The 17794-nt window shown below is 39.4% G+C and overlaps 2 protein-coding genes and 1 long non-coding RNA gene across 23 annotated transcripts in view; 2 read left to right on the forward strand and 1 right to left on the reverse strand.

The window, feature by feature from the left end:
- Positions 1 to 17794, reverse strand: part of CPEB3 (cytoplasmic polyadenylation element binding protein 3) — a 138191-nt gene that overhangs the window by 86526 nt on the left and 33871 nt on the right. For 6 of the 20 annotated variants that reach the window (XM_065068376.1, XM_065068372.1, XM_065068371.1 and 3 more), the window contains exon 1: positions 86 to 225. The exons of 1 other annotated variant lie outside the window; for it this stretch is intronic. Coding sequence is in view for 7 of the 19 variants with exons in the window: in XM_065068368.1 (XP_064924440.1) it covers positions 201 to 279 (79 nt within the window). In the remaining 12 variants the exon portion in view is untranslated. 13 more of the 20 variants (XM_065068375.1, XM_065068366.1, XM_065068378.1 and 10 more) reach the window with 10 other exon arrangements.
- LOC110362205 (uncharacterized) lies at positions 582 to 4737 on the forward strand. Its single transcript, XR_010473624.1, has 3 exons — positions 582 to 700; positions 2437 to 2684; positions 3886 to 4737. It is a non-coding gene; the product is annotated as an uncharacterized LOC110362205 (long non-coding RNA).
- The window catches only part of MARCHF5 (membrane associated ring-CH-type finger 5), a 30119-nt gene continuing 20803 nt past the window's right edge, over positions 8479 to 17794 (forward strand). For both annotated transcript variants that reach the window (XM_005506965.3, XM_065068403.1), the window contains exon 1: positions 8479 to 8712. In XM_005506965.3, coding sequence (XP_005507022.1) covers positions 8669 to 8712 — 44 coding nt within the window. In that variant the 5' untranslated portion in view covers positions 8479 to 8668. The remainder of the gene's footprint in view (positions 8713 to 17794) is intronic.

Raw genomic sequence — 17794 nt, forward strand, 5'->3', positions numbered from 1 at the left:
TGTAATCTTCCCCCTCCCCCATTTAGGAATATGTAACCTTTGATCGTGCTAGATTGCCTTCAAAATATTTTTAAAGATGCTTCACCCTTTTTGATGCCTTGTTTCCCTTCAGTCTAAATGAGAGATGTGCTTATAGGGCAGAGATATACAGCAATTTCGCCACGTCTCTTTTCTCTTACACCGGAACTCAGAGCTCTCACCCTGCAATGAGAAACTGATTCTGGTTCCTGTTTTTCCAAGCACCCTCCTCCTCCACCTCCTCCCCCTGGTTATTTGCATACGTCAATAAATACTGCTGCGTCCTTCAGCAAGGTTAAAAAGACACCAGTCTTCACTCTTCTCCTCCCCCTTTTCTATTAGGGGACCTTTAAAGGAGCCGGGTACTGATTTTCCTTAATTAGCAAGCAAGCTTCCAATTATTTAGATTTATCAGAGAGAAAGCACAGACGAAACCTTGCCCTGACACGAAGCGGTTCTCAGCCGCACAATCCTTTCCTGGCCGTTTTGTGCCGCCCAGCTCGCCGCTTGCTGCGGGCATGAGACGCGATCGCAATGACGGGGCGGGGGGGAGGGGGGGGCGGCGGAATGTGGAGACACTTAATGTGCAAAGACACCGACGGGTGTTACATTTGCCTTCGGTGACCTTAAGAACTTTCTGCGTAAAAAGCTATTTTACATCAAAGCAGTCTTTTATCTAAAGGTATTTCTACTCGCCATATTTCTATATGCATGAAATAATCAGTAATTTGTTCATTGAGGAAAAAATAAGGTCAAAATGAGCAGATCTGAGAGGTATTATTAGACTGTGATGTTTCTGATGCTTTCACAATGAAAAATAAAAGTGCGGGAAATCAAAATACTTGAAATATAGACACGCCACATTTGAAAAGCCATCTTTATATGCACAAGACTGAAATTATTGGCGAAATCACTACATAAGTTTAAAGTTTAAAAAGTAAATTTATGTAGAATGGTTGAGTCTTCTATCAACTAGAAAAGGTGCTTCACATGAAATAGGACAGATCATATAATTTGATTAATATTTTGAAACACAACAGGATTGATGTATATACAAATTTTAATGAACAGCAATTGTATGAAACTAGAACAGGAACCTCTACATTTTGCAGATTTTTAGTCAGTTGAAGAGATAATTATAAATCTCAAAAGTATTTTAAATGAGCCAAATATCACTTATTTTGAGTAACTATGTCAAAGATGGTCATCACTGAATACCTAATTGCATTTCTATTGAGTTAATCATATGATATCAACATTCCTAAGATTGTATGTTTTTAGGATAGTTGTTTTCATGTAACAAACTAAAAGTTAAGCTAAATCAATTAACTGTTCAAGAAAGGTGGCAAAGAGTGAAGTCCATGACCCTCTCCTTTCCAACATCAATAGTTTTTAGATGGTTCATGTGTATATTTAACAATTCTTGTTTCTTTCTTTCTTTTAAATGTCTTCTGAGCCATACACACACTTTTTAGTTAAAATTAATGTCAAGGGCAGGTTTCTGCTATCAAGCAAGTTACTACTTATGCTCCCCATTATCTACCTGTTCAATAAGTAAATCGAAGAGCAAAGGTTCATGAACAGACTATGCAGCAAGAACATGAAAGCAAGTTCTTAAGAAGAATGGAGTAAACTACTGCATCTGTAACAGGCAGCTCTGCTGCTGCTGGGGGTGCAGAAAACCTTGTGAGGCACTTTAAAGCAATACTGCAGTAAGTCATAATACACCAAGCTCTGAGTAGCTTTGCATTAGCTTCATTTTGCTCAAAATCACTGTTACTCCTAAGGCTACATAAAATTACTGATGATCCACATCAGAGAGAGAAAAAGATTATACATACCCCCTCCCTGGTTCTGAGCTATCCGTATAAAAATATATTTAGAGAAAAAAACACAGCAGCTGAAATGTTAAAATTCTCTTGTCAATAAGGTATATTTAAATCAGTTAGTCATCAGCTATAGTGGCTAGCACAGCAGTTACTTCAAATATGTACCTTGGCTTAGCTAGTTGTTTTTGATCTTTATCCTAAGGACTGTAATCCACATTCATTTTCATGTTGCTTCTAAAAGGTAAAAATCACTGTACAATTCAACTCTCTTGTCAAGGTCAAGACCTACCTTTAATGAATGATGCCAGTCTGAATGGAAAAACACTGGACAATAAATGACTTTGAAAGACAGGCCAGCCAATACCTAATGTTGGGCTAATACACAGTACCTCTCAATTATTTGCTGGTTTAAGTATTTGTACAAATTTACAATCCAGTACAGGAAATCTATGTCCCCACAGCAATACCAGCTCTATTTGCATGCAGTAGCCCATGCAGTCAACACAGAAATTTTTAAGGAACAGTTACCTTTTGATTTTCTGTATTTAAAGATCAACAAAATGACAGTATATTTATTTTCTTCTTTCAGGTTTGGTATATGACAAATAGTCGACCACACTGGCAAGAGCACTTTGACAACTGGAAGCTTTCAGCGCATGCTCTCCCAAGGAATCATGGGGCTTGAAGTCTACAGATGGCATTTCACTGCTGCTAGCCTGAAAGGAACAGGGCTCAGAAGGAAACAAAGTATGTGCACACTCCCTCTTTCCTGGGAAAATTGCTGCAGTCTGAATCACCAGCTCTGAGGACATAAACATCTGTCAGACTGAGCTGAAAGTGAGTGATTAAATAAGAGCTTTTAACAGTTTAATTTATAAGCCTAGATCAAATAGCTACTATTCACAACAACAATTGCTAGACAAAGAAATAGTTCTATTATTTCCAAACTTCCAAACTTCCTTCCAAACTCCAAACTTGTAATATAAGAAGTTAATTAGAAGCTCACACCAGCTATAAAATATACAGCTATTACAAATGAGACTGTGTCATGTTTGCTTAGCTGAAGAAAATATTAAATAATCACCTGTCACAATTTCTAAAAACATTCTGAGACTCAAACAGAAATAGGTCAAGTGCGAACATTTAAAACAAATCAAAATCAGCACGTAGGTGAAAAGTTGCACTATTTAAATCATTTCCAATTTCCAAGTGACTACTTTTTCATTACTCAGTTATTGTTACTATACTAAAAATTCTACCAAAAAAAAAAAAAAAAAAAGCTCCTCAGAGAAAAAAAAAAAAAAAAAAAAGAGAAGTGCAAATTTTACATCCTATTTAACATCCTATCTACTCTGTACACTGTGGTCCCACATTTTGGCTGCCTCCCTTCAACTACCCACTATCCGTGTATCTCCAGCCTTCACATCAACACATAGCCTGAACAGGAGTTCCTCTCATAAGATATTAATATTTTAATGATTAGCGTAGGTTGGGTAAAGTTTTCAGAACTCTGTTTACTGGCACTTGTGCTCTGTTTAGTACCAGTCCATGAATTATTCTGGACATTTATTCTGGATAATATTTCATAATACTAATTACTCAGGGCCAAATGGGAATTACATTTTTAAAATCAGAAGTGTGACAATATGAGTGTTTAACAAAATTGCAGGCTGATTTTTTCCAAGGATGAAATATGTATAACTTTATGCATGAAAGAGAGATGACTAAAGCTGAGAAAGGTAAATTAGGGCAGTTGAAAACAGGTTGTTAAAACACTTATGTGTCTGCTTTCTACAGTTTGTTTGTGTTGGACTGTATGGTCTGCCTGCCTTAAATCAATGCTGAAATTAAAGAGTTTCTCAACACTTGCTTTAACCTGTTTGTGCTACTCTGAATCATTAAGGGCAGGAAAACTGCTTTCCTAAAGCAGCTGAAAATACCTCACTTGTTGAAATATCCCAGCTAGCACAGGGCAGGCTCTAGGTCTTCTGTACCCCTCCTTTATGTAGCTATTTACCTCTGGATAATTGCTTTTCAGATTATTCAAGGATGCATGTGGAAGTCACCGCACCCTTACTGTCAGTTCTTTCCAGGAGACAGCTTCACTTTGTAGACCAATTATTAAGATAAGGAGAGTGCTCATTATGATATTTGCAAATGGAGAAGCGCTCCAGAACTGAAGAAAACTGGGACGTAAAGACAGGTTTTGATCAACTAGCCAGTAGAAGAAAACCAGTTTCTACAATAACAAAAGTTGTATCAGAGCACAAGACCTTAATGCAATCTGGTATTTAAATTATTTGACCTGGGCCAACTCCAAATAAACAAACATAAAAAAGGCCTAAATAAGCCTAGATAACTCAATCAACATTGTATTAAGTGTATTTTCATTTTATAAAATTTATTATTAAACTATTTAAGCCTTTTATGACTAACAAACCATGCTAGTCTTTTTGCCAGAAAGTGAATACTTCAACTAACTTGAAGGTTAAAATGAAGAATTAAGTTACTGAAAAAATTTTATTGTAGAAATCTTTGTATCACTTTAGATTTGTTTCATTTTAGTTTAATAGAGGGCTCCTTGTCTTTCTAAAGATGAAATCAAGTAGATAAAAAATGCCTAACTGATCTTGTAATTTAATTTTATATATTACATTCATAGCCATTAAAGTGCTTTTTTGCCAAAATATAACACTTTCATATTGCCAGGTTACTTAGCTTTCACTGAAAACAGTGAATAATTCCAACAACCTTAATACTGTCAGATCAAAAGAACTGTATTAAGATTCTGCTCCTTCATTATTCAGTCTCTTTTTCAGGCCTTGAAGAAATGGTCAGATAAATATTTAATATACCTCCATATTGTTCTTACAGTAATTGCTAGTCAACTTCTTTATTAAGCTTAAATCTGTATAAACCTGTTATCAAACTATTTAGTATTTTAAAATATGACCTTTTGACATAAATCTGATAGCCAAATTTAGGGCTCAATTTTAAGCCCAAAATAGCTTATGCTGGTTTTGATGATTTTAATTAAGTTCTGTACTTGCCTTCAAATGTGCTGTTTTATTTCATTCAAAATGGCTGCCATCTCCAGTCAGTATCAGTGAGGCTGAGCTCAGTCAAAGCTCAATTAGTAGCAACCATTTTCCCTCACTTTGCATTGGCAAAAGGGAATCTGTACCCAAGAGAGTTCTCTCGGGGCTCAAATGCAGCTGCTACCAGGTGAAGGCAAGAGAAGACAGAGTGAGTGCAATGAACATCATGGAGACAGAAGGAAGGAACAAAGAAGAATCTACAAAGGGATGATATGGGAAACAGTAGTTAAAAAAACAAACAAACAAGGCAACCTGAGGTATATACTGGAAATTGCCAATGCAAAGAAGGAAGCATAAAGAATAAAAAGAGGAAAGAAAATGGAGAAAAAGGGGATGAGGGAGAGTGAAATGAAGGAGGAGATTGTCAGGGAGAATAAAGCAAGCATTTGAATAGAGCAGCTGCATATCCGGTCTTGTTAAGGGGAAGAGATGAGGCTGGAATGACAACTCTTGCTTTGTGAGGGAATGAGTTTTTTCTCAAATTTAGAAATGATAATATATGTATTTTAGGATTACACTTTGATTCTGAGAAGAGCAGAAAAATGGAGAATACATACCCCAAGTTCTCTAACAAACTACTGAACAATAAAAAGGCACATATCATTTTTTCAATTTCAGGATATTTAAGCTATTTATGGGATGTTAAGAGGTCTGCCACTATAGGATCATAGAATAGTTTGGGTTGGAAGTAACCTTCAAAGGTCACCTAGTCCAACCCACCTGCCATGAGCAGGGACATCTTCAACTAGATCAGGTTGCTCAGAGCCCCATCCAGCCTGGCCTGGGATGTCTCCACAGATGGGGCATCCACCACCTCTCTGGGAAACCTGTGCCAGTGTTTTACCATCTGCACTGTAAAAAATTTCTTCCTTGTGTCTAGCCTCAATCTCCCCTCTTTTAGTTTCTGAATCTCCTCTCTTTTAGTTTAAAACCATTACCCTTTATCCTATCATGTTTTTATGTATCCTATTATGTTATTATATTCCATATTTGGTAAAAAAATGAAGAAAAACCTCATCCAACCCTACCAAATGTTCACTCTTAGACCTAATTTTCAAGTTTTATCTAGTCTTTTCATCCCTCCCTATGCCACTGGTAGAGCAAAGCAGCCACTGTTGTCACAGACTTCTTCAGCCTCCAATGGTAGTCAAGTGATCCTGAGTTCTGGTTGCATTTTTTCAGGTAAGTCTTGTTCACAGCCATTATTACTCATCATGAGCTCATAGCATTATCCTAAATGGCAGACAACTAGCATGTCCTTCCCACTCCAAGGCAAAAATACAGAAATTGCACAAATCACATAATCCAAGGAATAAAACCAGTTTCCCTATTTCCATTCATAATGTTTGAGAATAAATATATAAAAACCTAAGCATTTGGCTAGTCTAGCTGATCAGTGCTCTGGCCAATAGACAATGCACTTATTCCAGACCAAGATTAGGAATCAGAAACTCTGATATCTAATATTGCTCTTATGTTTCATGAACAGCTGTAATTGGGACAATGTGTATCAGGTTCTCTTCCAGGAAGTCATGCCCATATGGTTTACTCCAGCCACTGTATATCCAAGACTTATCGGTAGTGCAAGCAAAACTGAATTTCATTGTTCCAATAATAAGTAAAAAATAAATTTTCTGGGACAGGTTGTTAGCATAATGCCTTCTTCCTACATGCTTCTATACATCCTGTAAAGAACATTTACATCACTGTAACTACTTTAGCATGCCTATTTATGATATTTGCAGCAATTAGAAAATAAACACCACCCTCCCTACTCTATACATGTAATACTGCTTACAAGTCCCAAGTCTGGATGTTTTACATGCATTTTTACACTTTCCTCTCAATGACAGATTGATTTTTCTCTAGCTAAGGCAGCACAGTCAAAGAATCCAGTGTATCCACTAAAGTCTCCTTCCTGTTCTACCTGATCTCTGTAGCCATGTCTATCCACCAGGCAAATGCTACTTGTCTCAACCAAGAACAGATGTAGATTGATCCAGATGTACAATTGTGAGGTGGGTCCTGTAAATTACTACCTTGTACAGAAATTGCAGCATAACAAAGTTGCAATTTACACAAGGTATCAGGGACTAGTTACATGTATCAAAACTTATTACAAGCTATTTATTAAAAATATACATACCTATGCATTTATACATAACATGAAAAGGAAAATACAAAGTTGCTTTTCACTAACCAACCTTCCCAAGAACGTGGAATGTCACAACTGCCTCTGAATAGAGGGACCTCGCCCTTTGTTTGGGGAATGTGGCCTGTACATGCATGCAAATCTGCATACACCTGGACTGAGAAGAGTGGAGACAGATACCCGAAGTGGAGACAAACAGGAAGGCAACTTCTCTCCAGGTGCTATCCACCTTTGTGCTCTAAAGGCTTTTCAGCTTCTAGATTCCCAGTTTCACAGACTGTGATGGTCTGTATTGACATGAGAACATACAACAAATTTTAAAAGCACTTCAGAAGGATTTTTTCTCACTAGGAAGCACACAAGCGTTGCTACTACCACCTGCTGTCCCACACCTCACCCCACTTGTGCACGGAAGCCAGTGGCCACCAAGCCTCCATCGAACACCAAGGGCCACTTACAAGGGCGCCAGGTGCTTGTCCTTGTCATTGCCAACAAACCCACAGAAACCGATCGATTTCTGCCATGCCAGCCACCGTCCTCCTCGGCAGCCTAACCGGGGCAGGCACCTGGCAATGTGCCCTCTTCCTTCGGGCCTCTCCGCCCCAAGGGCTGGGCCCGGGGGGGGCCGACCGGCCGAGCAGAAGGCGGGAGGTGCCGGCACCTGTTCGGCAGGCGAAGGAATGTCTGGGGTGCGCAGGAGGGTGCTCCTTCCCTAAGGGCCCCTCACGCCCTGCGTGAGCAGGGTGGGGGCAGAGGAGAAGGCGGCCCAGTCTCTCCCGCCGCCCGGCGGCCGCCGGGCAGCGCCGCCCCCCTCACACACGGCGAAGGGCAACGGCCGCTGCGCGAGGAGGAGGGTGGTGGCGCGAGAGCCCTTCCCGCTCCCCCACCCCTCCACACCCTCAGGGCAACCGGGCGGCGGTGGGACGCGTGGCGGCCGCTGCTGCGGGCGCGGGGCCGGGCCCGCCGCTGACCTTCCCCCGCCTAACCCCGTACGCCAACGGGGCCACCCCGCCACCGCGTTCCCCTACCTGCCCCGCGCGCCGTGCCGGGCTGCGGCTACGCGACAGCGGCGAGGAGCGGCATAGGGAGGAGAGAGGGAGCGGCACCACAGATGGGGGGTGGGGGGGTGGGACGGGAAAGGGGGGACGCGCCCCGCCGGACCTTTAAACTCCCGAGGGCGGCAGGACTACACTTCCCAGCGTGCCGCGGCAGCCGCTGCCTCTGCCCCGGCGCAGGCGCACTGTGGCGACGGGACGTGGTGACGGGTGTCGCGGCTGCGCTCGGCACTGACCTCACAGAGGCGTCGCCGCCGCCTCTCGCCCCAGCAGCGCGGCGGCCTGGGCCGCGCAGGCTCTGCGTGTGACTCCGTCCCGCCTCAGCGACCGGCGTTCTGCTTCGTCCCCGCCTGCTGAAGGAGGGGCCGCCCCGGCTGCGGGAGGGCGGTTTCGCTGCCTTTCCTCTGGCTTCCCTTCCCCCTCCGCCACACGCGTGACGCGCCGTTCCGTCGGCGCCGGGCCCGCCTTTGTCAGGCTCCGGGCCCGTGGCTAGGCCCGCTCCTCCTCCCGGGAGCCATGTCCGAGCAGACGGGCTTGGCCCTGCCGCAGACCATGGACAGGTACGGGGAGGGCCCGGTCCCTGGGCGCTGTGGGAGGGAACCCTCGGGGTGGGCGTGTGGGTTCCCCGCGTGTCCCCGGCTGCCCGCGAGGTCGGTCCGTACTGCCTGCGGCGTGTCTGGGACTGCGGGGGGAGCTGCCGTAGGTGGTTGTTGGCGTGCGGCCGAGGCGGGGCAGGGCCTGGGCCGGCGGTGTGCGCCGGTTTCACTTTTTGGCTTCTTGAACTTTGGTGGTCCGGGCGAAGTCGTGCAGGCTCTGTTATAAATCGGCGCAAGGTACCGCGGGCAGCAGTGCGGGTGTGGAAGGATCGCTCTGGCGGTGTTTGGGCTGACCCGGGTTCTGGGGGCAGTGCTGGAGGCCTGCGGAAGGCTGTCTGGTTTCTGTGTGTCTAGGAGATACTGTAGGTATGGAAAGCATTGATGTGCATGTAAAATAAGGCACCAAAAGACAACTGAAGCTTAGCTGGCCTTGCGTGTTTTGTTACTGGTTTTATGACCTTTGGAGAAAGCCTACAATTGCTTTTTGGAGCGCTGTTAAAAAGTACGACCTAAACACTGCTTTGACTTAAGTACAGGGGAGGGAAGACACTAACGCTAAAGTTATTTTTATTGCACTTGTTTTCTTTTTATGCTTTTACTTGAATATGTAGCACTTTCACCCCGATCTCCTGAGTGCTTAAGGTTCCTTATTATTTTGAGTCATCCAGGAAGCCCTTAAGACCTGCCCCTATAAACAAAACAAATTGCTGACCTTTGTTGCAGGAGTTGTGATAGCCTGATATTTCAGAAGGTGGCGACCCTAAAGGAAATAAGGCTTCCATTGATTAACCTGTCAATTTTTCATCATAAGGAAGCTCAAAACCCCTGGTGTTTTTTTTCCTTTCCAGATCACTTCGAAGGAAAGAGAATTTAGCAAAATACAGGCTGCCATAAGGCAAGTGATGGAGATATAAACTGTGGTAGGCAGGGGCAGAACTTGTGCAGCCTGGAAGGCAAGGATCAGAAGTTTCAGTTTGATGTAGAAAGAGGATAAAAGTGAGTTGAAGAGGGAGGAAAGGTTATTTGTCTGTGCTTTAGAAAAAGTGAAGATGTGAGATATGGCAATGGGATGATTTAGGCTATAATTTAGAACGATGTCTGTCAAAGAGTCTAGCAGTTAGGAACCATAAGTGCCTTTCCAGTAAGTAACAGGAAGAAGTAGGTAGGTAGATTTTTAGAAATACTATCAGCAAAGTTTTCAGTTTTATACAATTCCTGTGAATGTAGGGAACAAAATGGAAAAGCTAAGGAAGATGAAAAGGATTGGAAGGAGGATGATAGAGCTATTGTGCAAGAGGTGGCGGGGGAAAGGAAAATATCAGGAAGTGTTTTGCAGAATTAACTCTGGAACTAAAACAAGACAAAATTATTCTTTTTTTTTTTTTTTCTTTTTCTGAAGTTTGTAGTCCAGTAATGTATAATATTTTATGTTTTCAAGATCTAGGAAACCACGATATTCTGAGTGGATTCCCTACTGTCTATGGCTATTATATCATACTATGAAGTCCTAGTTCACCCTTTTGGGAAATGTCTGTAAGGTGGTGTTTATGATCTTGTTGTGAACAACTGTTAAATTAAACAGTTAATTTAAAAAAGGAAATTAGTTAGTTAGTGGCTAAACCAGTTTACTGTTCTTCAATTGTTACATGTAACGGGTATGTGGGATTTGATGTACACTTAATATTTTTGTATCCTTTCAGCTTTGTGACATTTTAAGTTGTATCTCTGGCCCTTTTCAAAGACTTTTTCCAGTAAACTTGGAGTAGGAGAGTTGATATAATCTAAAAGAATTGGAAATGTCCCTGTCTTTCTTAATAACAAGGACAGCAGGGAAAAAGTTTTAAATACCTAGGTGGTATAAAAGGTATGGAGAGAGACTGTGGCTTTTATATAAGAATTTGTTGAGCTCTGCATAGGAAATTTTAGAAACAGTGTAAGAATTGGTGAATGGGATGGTAAGAAGGAGCCAATTATTTAGGATTTGAATTTAATTCAGAATGTAGTACAATACCAGTAGAATGATTTTGGGATAATCAAGACCTCAAAATACAGTTAGTATAAATAATTTTTCAGTTATGTATCGGGTTTATGGAGCGGGGTTATTTAAAAAAAATATTCATCTAATTTCTGAAGGTTATACTTAACTGTTTTCATGTTGTATGTAGTGACGATCAAGATAAACCTTCAATATTTCACATAAGGAGATGTAACCCAGGGATGAATCCTCTGTAGGGATTCTGACAGCTTGAAATGCGTAGAGGCATCTAGGCATATCCTGTTATCTGGGTTGGTGATGACAGACTGTTTCCCTGGGTAAGAGAAAAAAGAAAAAGTAAAAGCTTAACTGTTAATATATTATAATTTAACACAAAGAATGTACTTCCAAATCAAATTCAGATCTCTTAGCGAAGCTTTCATGAAATAGCTTTTCAGTGAATAAGTCTTTATTTTTGTTCTAATAATTAAGACATTAGGAGGGAAAAAGTAGAGTTTTCTTTTGTTTCCAATACCTAGGTGGTCACACTAACAGTGGTTGTACTGTTGTATCAGGAGTAAGCTGTTGCTGCAGAGCTGAATGTATGTACTGCTTTGTATAGGAGGGTCAGAGCTCATATGCTCTTTAATTATGTATTTGTGAGAGAGAACAGTTGACTGCTTCTCTTGACTCTTAGATTGTGTGTCTGTATGATTTACAGTTTTGGTTTTTTTTTTTCCTTGATAAAGCAATTTGGATTTCTCCAGTGTGTGGAGTGTCTTGGTAGCATCTCAACATGGTTGCCTGGGATTAATCTTTTTTTAATGTATTTTGTAGTCCATCTCCTTTATTTTCCCTGCATAATTTCAGTCTGGAAGATAACTGTATGTTTGTAACACAGAAGGTAATGGTTAAGGTGTAAGGAGTTTGTTATTTGGAATTTCTAGCTAAGGATTTTAGACTTGCTTCGAGGATTGGCTGCAGCATAAATACAAGAAGCATGAGAAGTAGACATGACTGCGAAGTGACACTATATTCCGGAGTTCTCTTGTCTGCAGCATTTAAGAAACTAATTGAGATTATTGTAATGATCCTTTCTGGCCTCAAAACTGGAATTTCCATCCCTCTTCTCATTTTTTTTCTTCAAGCTCATGTTTAGGTAAAGGCCTAGAGAATAGTCTTAAAATACTACCCTTTTCTGCATCCAGAATTCTTTGCAATTTGTAGTGAAGGGCCATATTCCTGGACTAATGCGTGTACTTGAAAGTTAGTGGTCAGTGGTCTGTCTAAATTGTGAGGTTTTATTGGTTTTAGTCCCTTCATTTGTGTTGTTTCAATGCATAAATTACAGAAAGATAGAAATCTCCATTAAAAAAATTAAATTATGTGGCAGTAGTTTTTATGTGCTGTTAATCAATGTAAACATGTTTTTCAAGATTTAAACTAAATTGCCAGGTTACATGAAAATTTTTTAGAAATTATAGCTATGACTCTACTGGGTGCACAAGGCAAACTTTACTTGAAAGTCAATCCTAATGAATTTGCCAAATTTTAACAGGCAGAGGCTATTTGATACGCTGTACATATTCTTAATGTAAAGGCATTTTTAAAGGAAATGCTTAGAAATATTATATTTTGAATGGTATTATGATGTCAAACCTTTACAGTGAAATTCTTGTGCCCAGTATGCAAAGATCATGAACTGAGTCAGTCCTTCTGGTGTTTTCAAATAGAATTTTGAAAATACACAAAAACCTTTCAGTCTTTTATGTGCTTCTTTTCATGTTTCCTATTCAGTTAGGTCCTATACATTTTCTGTCTCTCAGCAGTGTTTGACAACAGTTCTTCCAATTGAACTCTTCTAAGGGTTTCTTCAAGTTGCCCTGTGTAGTACCTGTCATAACAGGTATTCTGGCTTCCTAATGCATTTTTCAAACTTTTTCATTTTTTTGAGTAACTCTGGAGTTAATATGTTGAACTTTCTGGCAGATTTTGGTGCTATATTTGATTTAAAAGCCTTTAAATACTTAGCATTTTTCCTGTGTCATTTGCTTATCAAATGCAATTTGACTTTACCTCCTATTTTTTTAATAGTTATGTTTTTAAGCAGAACTAATGTGTAAATTCAGTATGTTTTTAAGTTATGTCTATAGCTGCATCTTGTCAATTTATATTTTGTAGTTTTCTGTAATAGCTTGCCTGTTATTGCCAGAACATGGGTTGGCTGTGATCCTATGTAGCCTTCTTACAGAACACTTGATTGGTTCTCACTGAAGTTGCTCTTAGAATACATATAAGAAAACAAAATCAATAATTATTTATCTTACTATGCACTTTGTACTGTGTTGGTTGAGCAGTCACTTTCTGAAGTGACAAGATTTGAAAAATAGTTATGGAACATGTACTTGCCATAATGAAGTTGGTGGCAAGCCAATGTTGATAAAAAACCTAGACAATGTCAATGTTTGAGTGATTAAAAGAAATCTTCAATGTAGTCAAATTTTTAAAAATATTGTTACTTTTATGATAAATGTATCATCAGATGGACTCTGATTTATTTGTTTGTGAAGATAATCTGGTCAGTCTGCTGCCTTCAAAAAAAAAAAGCTTTTCCCTAGCTCTGCCATTGCTTATATCTATCTTAATGTGAGCCATAATGCTAAAATGGAGTAGTGTTTTTAAGCTTTGTTCTCTTGATTTCAGTTGGATTGTGTGGAATGCTTTTGCAGTTGGTTTTACCAAGGGTTCAGAATGCTGGGTTTTTGTTTTGTAGGGTTTTTTTAAAGCATGTTCTGTGGTAGTGATTTGTGGTACTCCTCATACTGTCTAAATTGAAGACAACTCCAGCTTCCTCTTTCCCATGTATTTGCCAGCTGGCCAGAACATGGGCACTTTTGCCACCTTATTTTTTTCAGTTTTTGAAGATGTTAGTCAAAATATCATAAATAATCTGTTGAAGGCTTCTGCAGGTATATGCTGAAGAATCAGTATAGTGGTAATTCTAGCATGGTTTAACTCTGACTGGATAGTAGTTGATTCAACTGTGGTCAATATGCAGCCCTCCTTGATAAAAACTAGAGTAACATCATACGACTGTTTTGTCCTCTACCCTTGCCATTCCTTATTTAAAGGAGACAATAGAGTCAAAATTGCTTTAAAAGCAATTAAAAGATAAAATGCAGAATTGTAGTTGGCTTAAGAAATTACTTGTACTAGCGAGAGTGGAATACTGTTGCTATTTGCTAGAGCACTGATTTGTCAGAAAAATGCTATCAGTTGATGTTCAAAAGTTCCAAAATAGAAAATTAATGGATTTTCTATTTCAGTTTTCTGAACTGTCATCCTATTCCATGGTAATTTTTCTTTTTAATTAGAAAAAAATATGCAATGCTTTTGTGCATGATTTCCAGTTGCTTCTTTTATCCCAGTTAGCATGTGTGGTGTTGTGTTGGTATGAATCTTTTCCTTCCCTCTTTGGAAGTTTGGGCAGTGATTTAGGTTTACTTGGACAATTCATGGTTGATGCTGTAGTAACTAAAGACACAGGTTCAGATTAAGAACTTAATGCTGCAACCTAGGCAGTGTATTTAGTGCACTGTGGTCCTTGATTTAAGACCTTTACTCCAAACTCCTTAAACTTTCACTGGTTGTTGGGCTCTGTGAATAATCTCACTGACTAAAACTGACATGAGTAAATCTTTGTGGAAGTGGAGTTCAATCATAATATATGTAGAGTAATAGACAACATAAAACACTTCATAGGTTTTATGTAGTATTTTTGCTTCTCACAAACTATTTACCATCTTGCAGTTATTTATTGTCTGTTTGTTCTACTTGCACTGATGAAGCTGGCCTCTCGTCATTGCCCTACGTGAAAGAATTGTTTTCCATACAGCACAGTTAAACTCATTTTTTTGAAAGAGGACTTTGCCTGGCTTCTGGTTGAAGTCTATCAGCAGCTAGAAGTACCTGGCTTTCTGTTGTTCCTCTAGGTTATTCATGTTTAGAAAGGAGAGAGTATAAAAAAGAATGGGCTGTGCTGAGTTGATCTCTCATCAGAAGGGTAACAATGTGTTCTTCCCCGTCTTTACTCCAGCTAATGGGAAGCTGATGTTGATATAGGAAGGAAAAAGTAAAATGTTGTGTATCTTAGAGTGGGTTTGAAGAATGAAAGTTTGAAACCATAATAACTTTATAATAGCTTGACTTTTTAATTATTGCTTCATCCAAGGTACTTCCATGTCTATGCTGAAGATTCTGCATAGATTGAGTTCTTCCTGTGTCCTATTAGTAAAGATGATCAGTGAAAACTTATTGCAGACCTATAGAATGCCTTTTGCTCATCTCTACTATGTGTCAGCATGTTATTTATAAACTATGTTAAACTTTTGTCTGTCATCTTACATGCATTATATTTCCATGTTTGATGTCTGCTCTGATGTGCTTAGGAACAAACATACATGTTTTAATTGCTGCTTAACTGTTAACTTTTACCTGCAGACAGAAGGCAATTGTTCCTGCTGTTTAAGTGTGTGGAAACTGCTAGGAGGCTACTTATAATTTTTGGTACTAAAAATGTTGGTGCTCCATGTATTATCAAGGCCTTCACATAAGATTTTCACACATTTCATCTGCTTCATCTTAAAAAGCTCTACAAAAACTTGTTTATTGATATCTTCCACATAAAAGTACTCAGACCTCTATACTAGTGCTTAACTAGGATTGTTTCCTTTGGCATGGTGTCTTACATTGCTCACTGAAGTTAAAACTTTTGACAATTAATCCAAATGTATTGAATAAATATCTTAACGTATGACAATTTACAGAGAAGAATCAATTGAAAGATTTAGGTATTAATTTTGGAACATCTTTATAAGTAATACTTAAATGGTAGTGACTGTGCCAGTTGTTTAGGATTTGTTTGTTTGGTGCTTCTGACATCTTAACTTGCTCATGGTCTTACAGTACTGCAGAGTTCCTTATGTGAAAGTGGTAAGAGCTTTTTGATGCATCTTATTTTCTTCCTCTCAGCAACAGAATGAGTTGGGTACTACCTTGTTATAGGATGTAATGTCTATATTTACCAAAACAGTACATGACTTGCACACTTTTAACTGGCATGTGTGGCTAACCACAAGTAGTGAATTCATCTTCAGTCAGAAGAATGAGAAGACCCAATCTGAAGTGGTTATGTTTCTTAAAGCAAACTGCTTCTGGTTAGTGTTTCTAAATAAAACTGTTTTTAAAATCACACAAGATGGTCAAAGGGCTGGAGCACATGACTTCCTAGGAAAAGTTAGAAGGAACTAGGCCTGCTTAGCCTGCACAAGAGATGGCTTGAGGATACCTACTAACCTTGTAATACCTACCAAGGAGATTGTTGATAAGACCGTCTGACTCTTTTTGGAGATTCCTGGCAGGATGATGAGAAACAACGACCATAAATTTGAACAGAGAGGGTTTCAGCATGTGGGGATGGGCTGTGATGCAGTTGAGCTTTGGAACAGGTTGCCCAAGGCAGCTGTGGATCTCTGCCCATGGGGCTTTTCAAGACCCAGCTGGAGAAAGCTCTGATGGTCTGGCCTGAATTCACAATGTTGCTTCTGCCTTGGGCAGGAGGTTTGACTAGAGACCTCCTGTGGTCCGGTCCAACCCAAATAATTACATGATACCAACTCTAGATGCAACCCCAGTTTAAACAGGGAGACACAGTGTTAGGGTTCTATTTGCACTGCATGACATGAGCATATTGTGCTGGATGTGCCAACATGGGAGTTACAGTCCACTAATACTTTCTGGCAAATCTGCACTTTTCCTTTTTTAGCATCTGTTCTGAAATCTGTACATAAAAGTTAAGATGAATTCTTGCCTAGTTGGACTGGAATATTGTGTTTTTTTTTCTTTCATTTTCTCTAAGTTTTTTTTTTCTCCTGTTATTTTAATTTTAATATGAGTACTTTTTGTTGATAGCTTTCTACCATTCAATTAAAACATTAGGCTTTGGATTTTTGTGACAGTAATTTTGGGGAAAGTATTATATAGCGCCTGCCCAACACTAATATAGGATAAGAAAAATTAGAATTCCACCTTTAAATGCACCTGTAAGAAAAAAAAAAAGTTTGTGCTGAAGTCGTATTAAATCTGGTACTAGCTGTTCATTTGTTTATAATTTTAAATCTTCATTATCTTAACTGACAAAGATACAAATGACAACTGACCTGCTATATAACAGTTTCTCTATGATAAGTAAACACCAACTGATTCAAGGGCCAACTAATCTTGGTGTACTTATTTGGAAACAACTCTCACAGAAAACAAATTTTTTGCATAAGTGTAGCTAGCATTTCTTGGCTTTTACGTGGTTGATTGCTGATAAGCATTATGAACTGCTTAGTGGTCTCAGTTCATGTATCTTTTCTTGAAGATGTCCATATGAAAAGAAAATGTAGTGAATATTAGAATTGTTATGGACAAGGGAGGCTGACATTCCAAGATTTTTTTTTTAAGCTGTTTTAATATCATAGTTATTTCTTCACAATCTTTAAAATAGGGGGTCTAATATTTTTTTTTCTATAAAGCTGTAATGTTGTCATTACATACCTTCTCATTTGTTTCTCCTGTTATAAATGCCTCCTCCTGGGATCAGAATAATTTCGTTTAGAAGTGGGTATTTTATATTGGACTAAAATGTGCCAAGACCAGTTAGCCTTCTGTGAAGGATATAATTACAGAAGGCCATGTGCTGAGTGCTCGTGACTGTTCTGCTGGTGAGTCACGCAGTCAATTCTACAGAGTGCCCAGGAGAGTTACTTCATGTTTTCACCAAGGCACCTTGGAGTTTTGTTCACATTTATTCAGACTAAAGACATTTCCAAGTTTTCAGTGTCTGCCACATTTGAGTGGGTTTTATTTTTCTTGAGGTATTAATGTCACAGTAATGTATCTTCTTGGAGTTTACTCTTTTTTTTTGGTAATTCTTATGGCTCAGATTGTTCAGTTTTTATCATGTATTTTAGGAGGATTTACGATTACTTAGGTAGTTTGGTTTGCTCTCTTACACTGTAAATTATC

Source organism: Columba livia, chromosome 6 (assembly GCF_036013475.1).
Source record: "Columba livia isolate bColLiv1 breed racing homer chromosome 6, bColLiv1.pat.W.v2, whole genome shotgun sequence".
NCBI lineage: Eukaryota > Metazoa > Chordata > Aves > Columbiformes > Columbidae > Columba > Columba livia.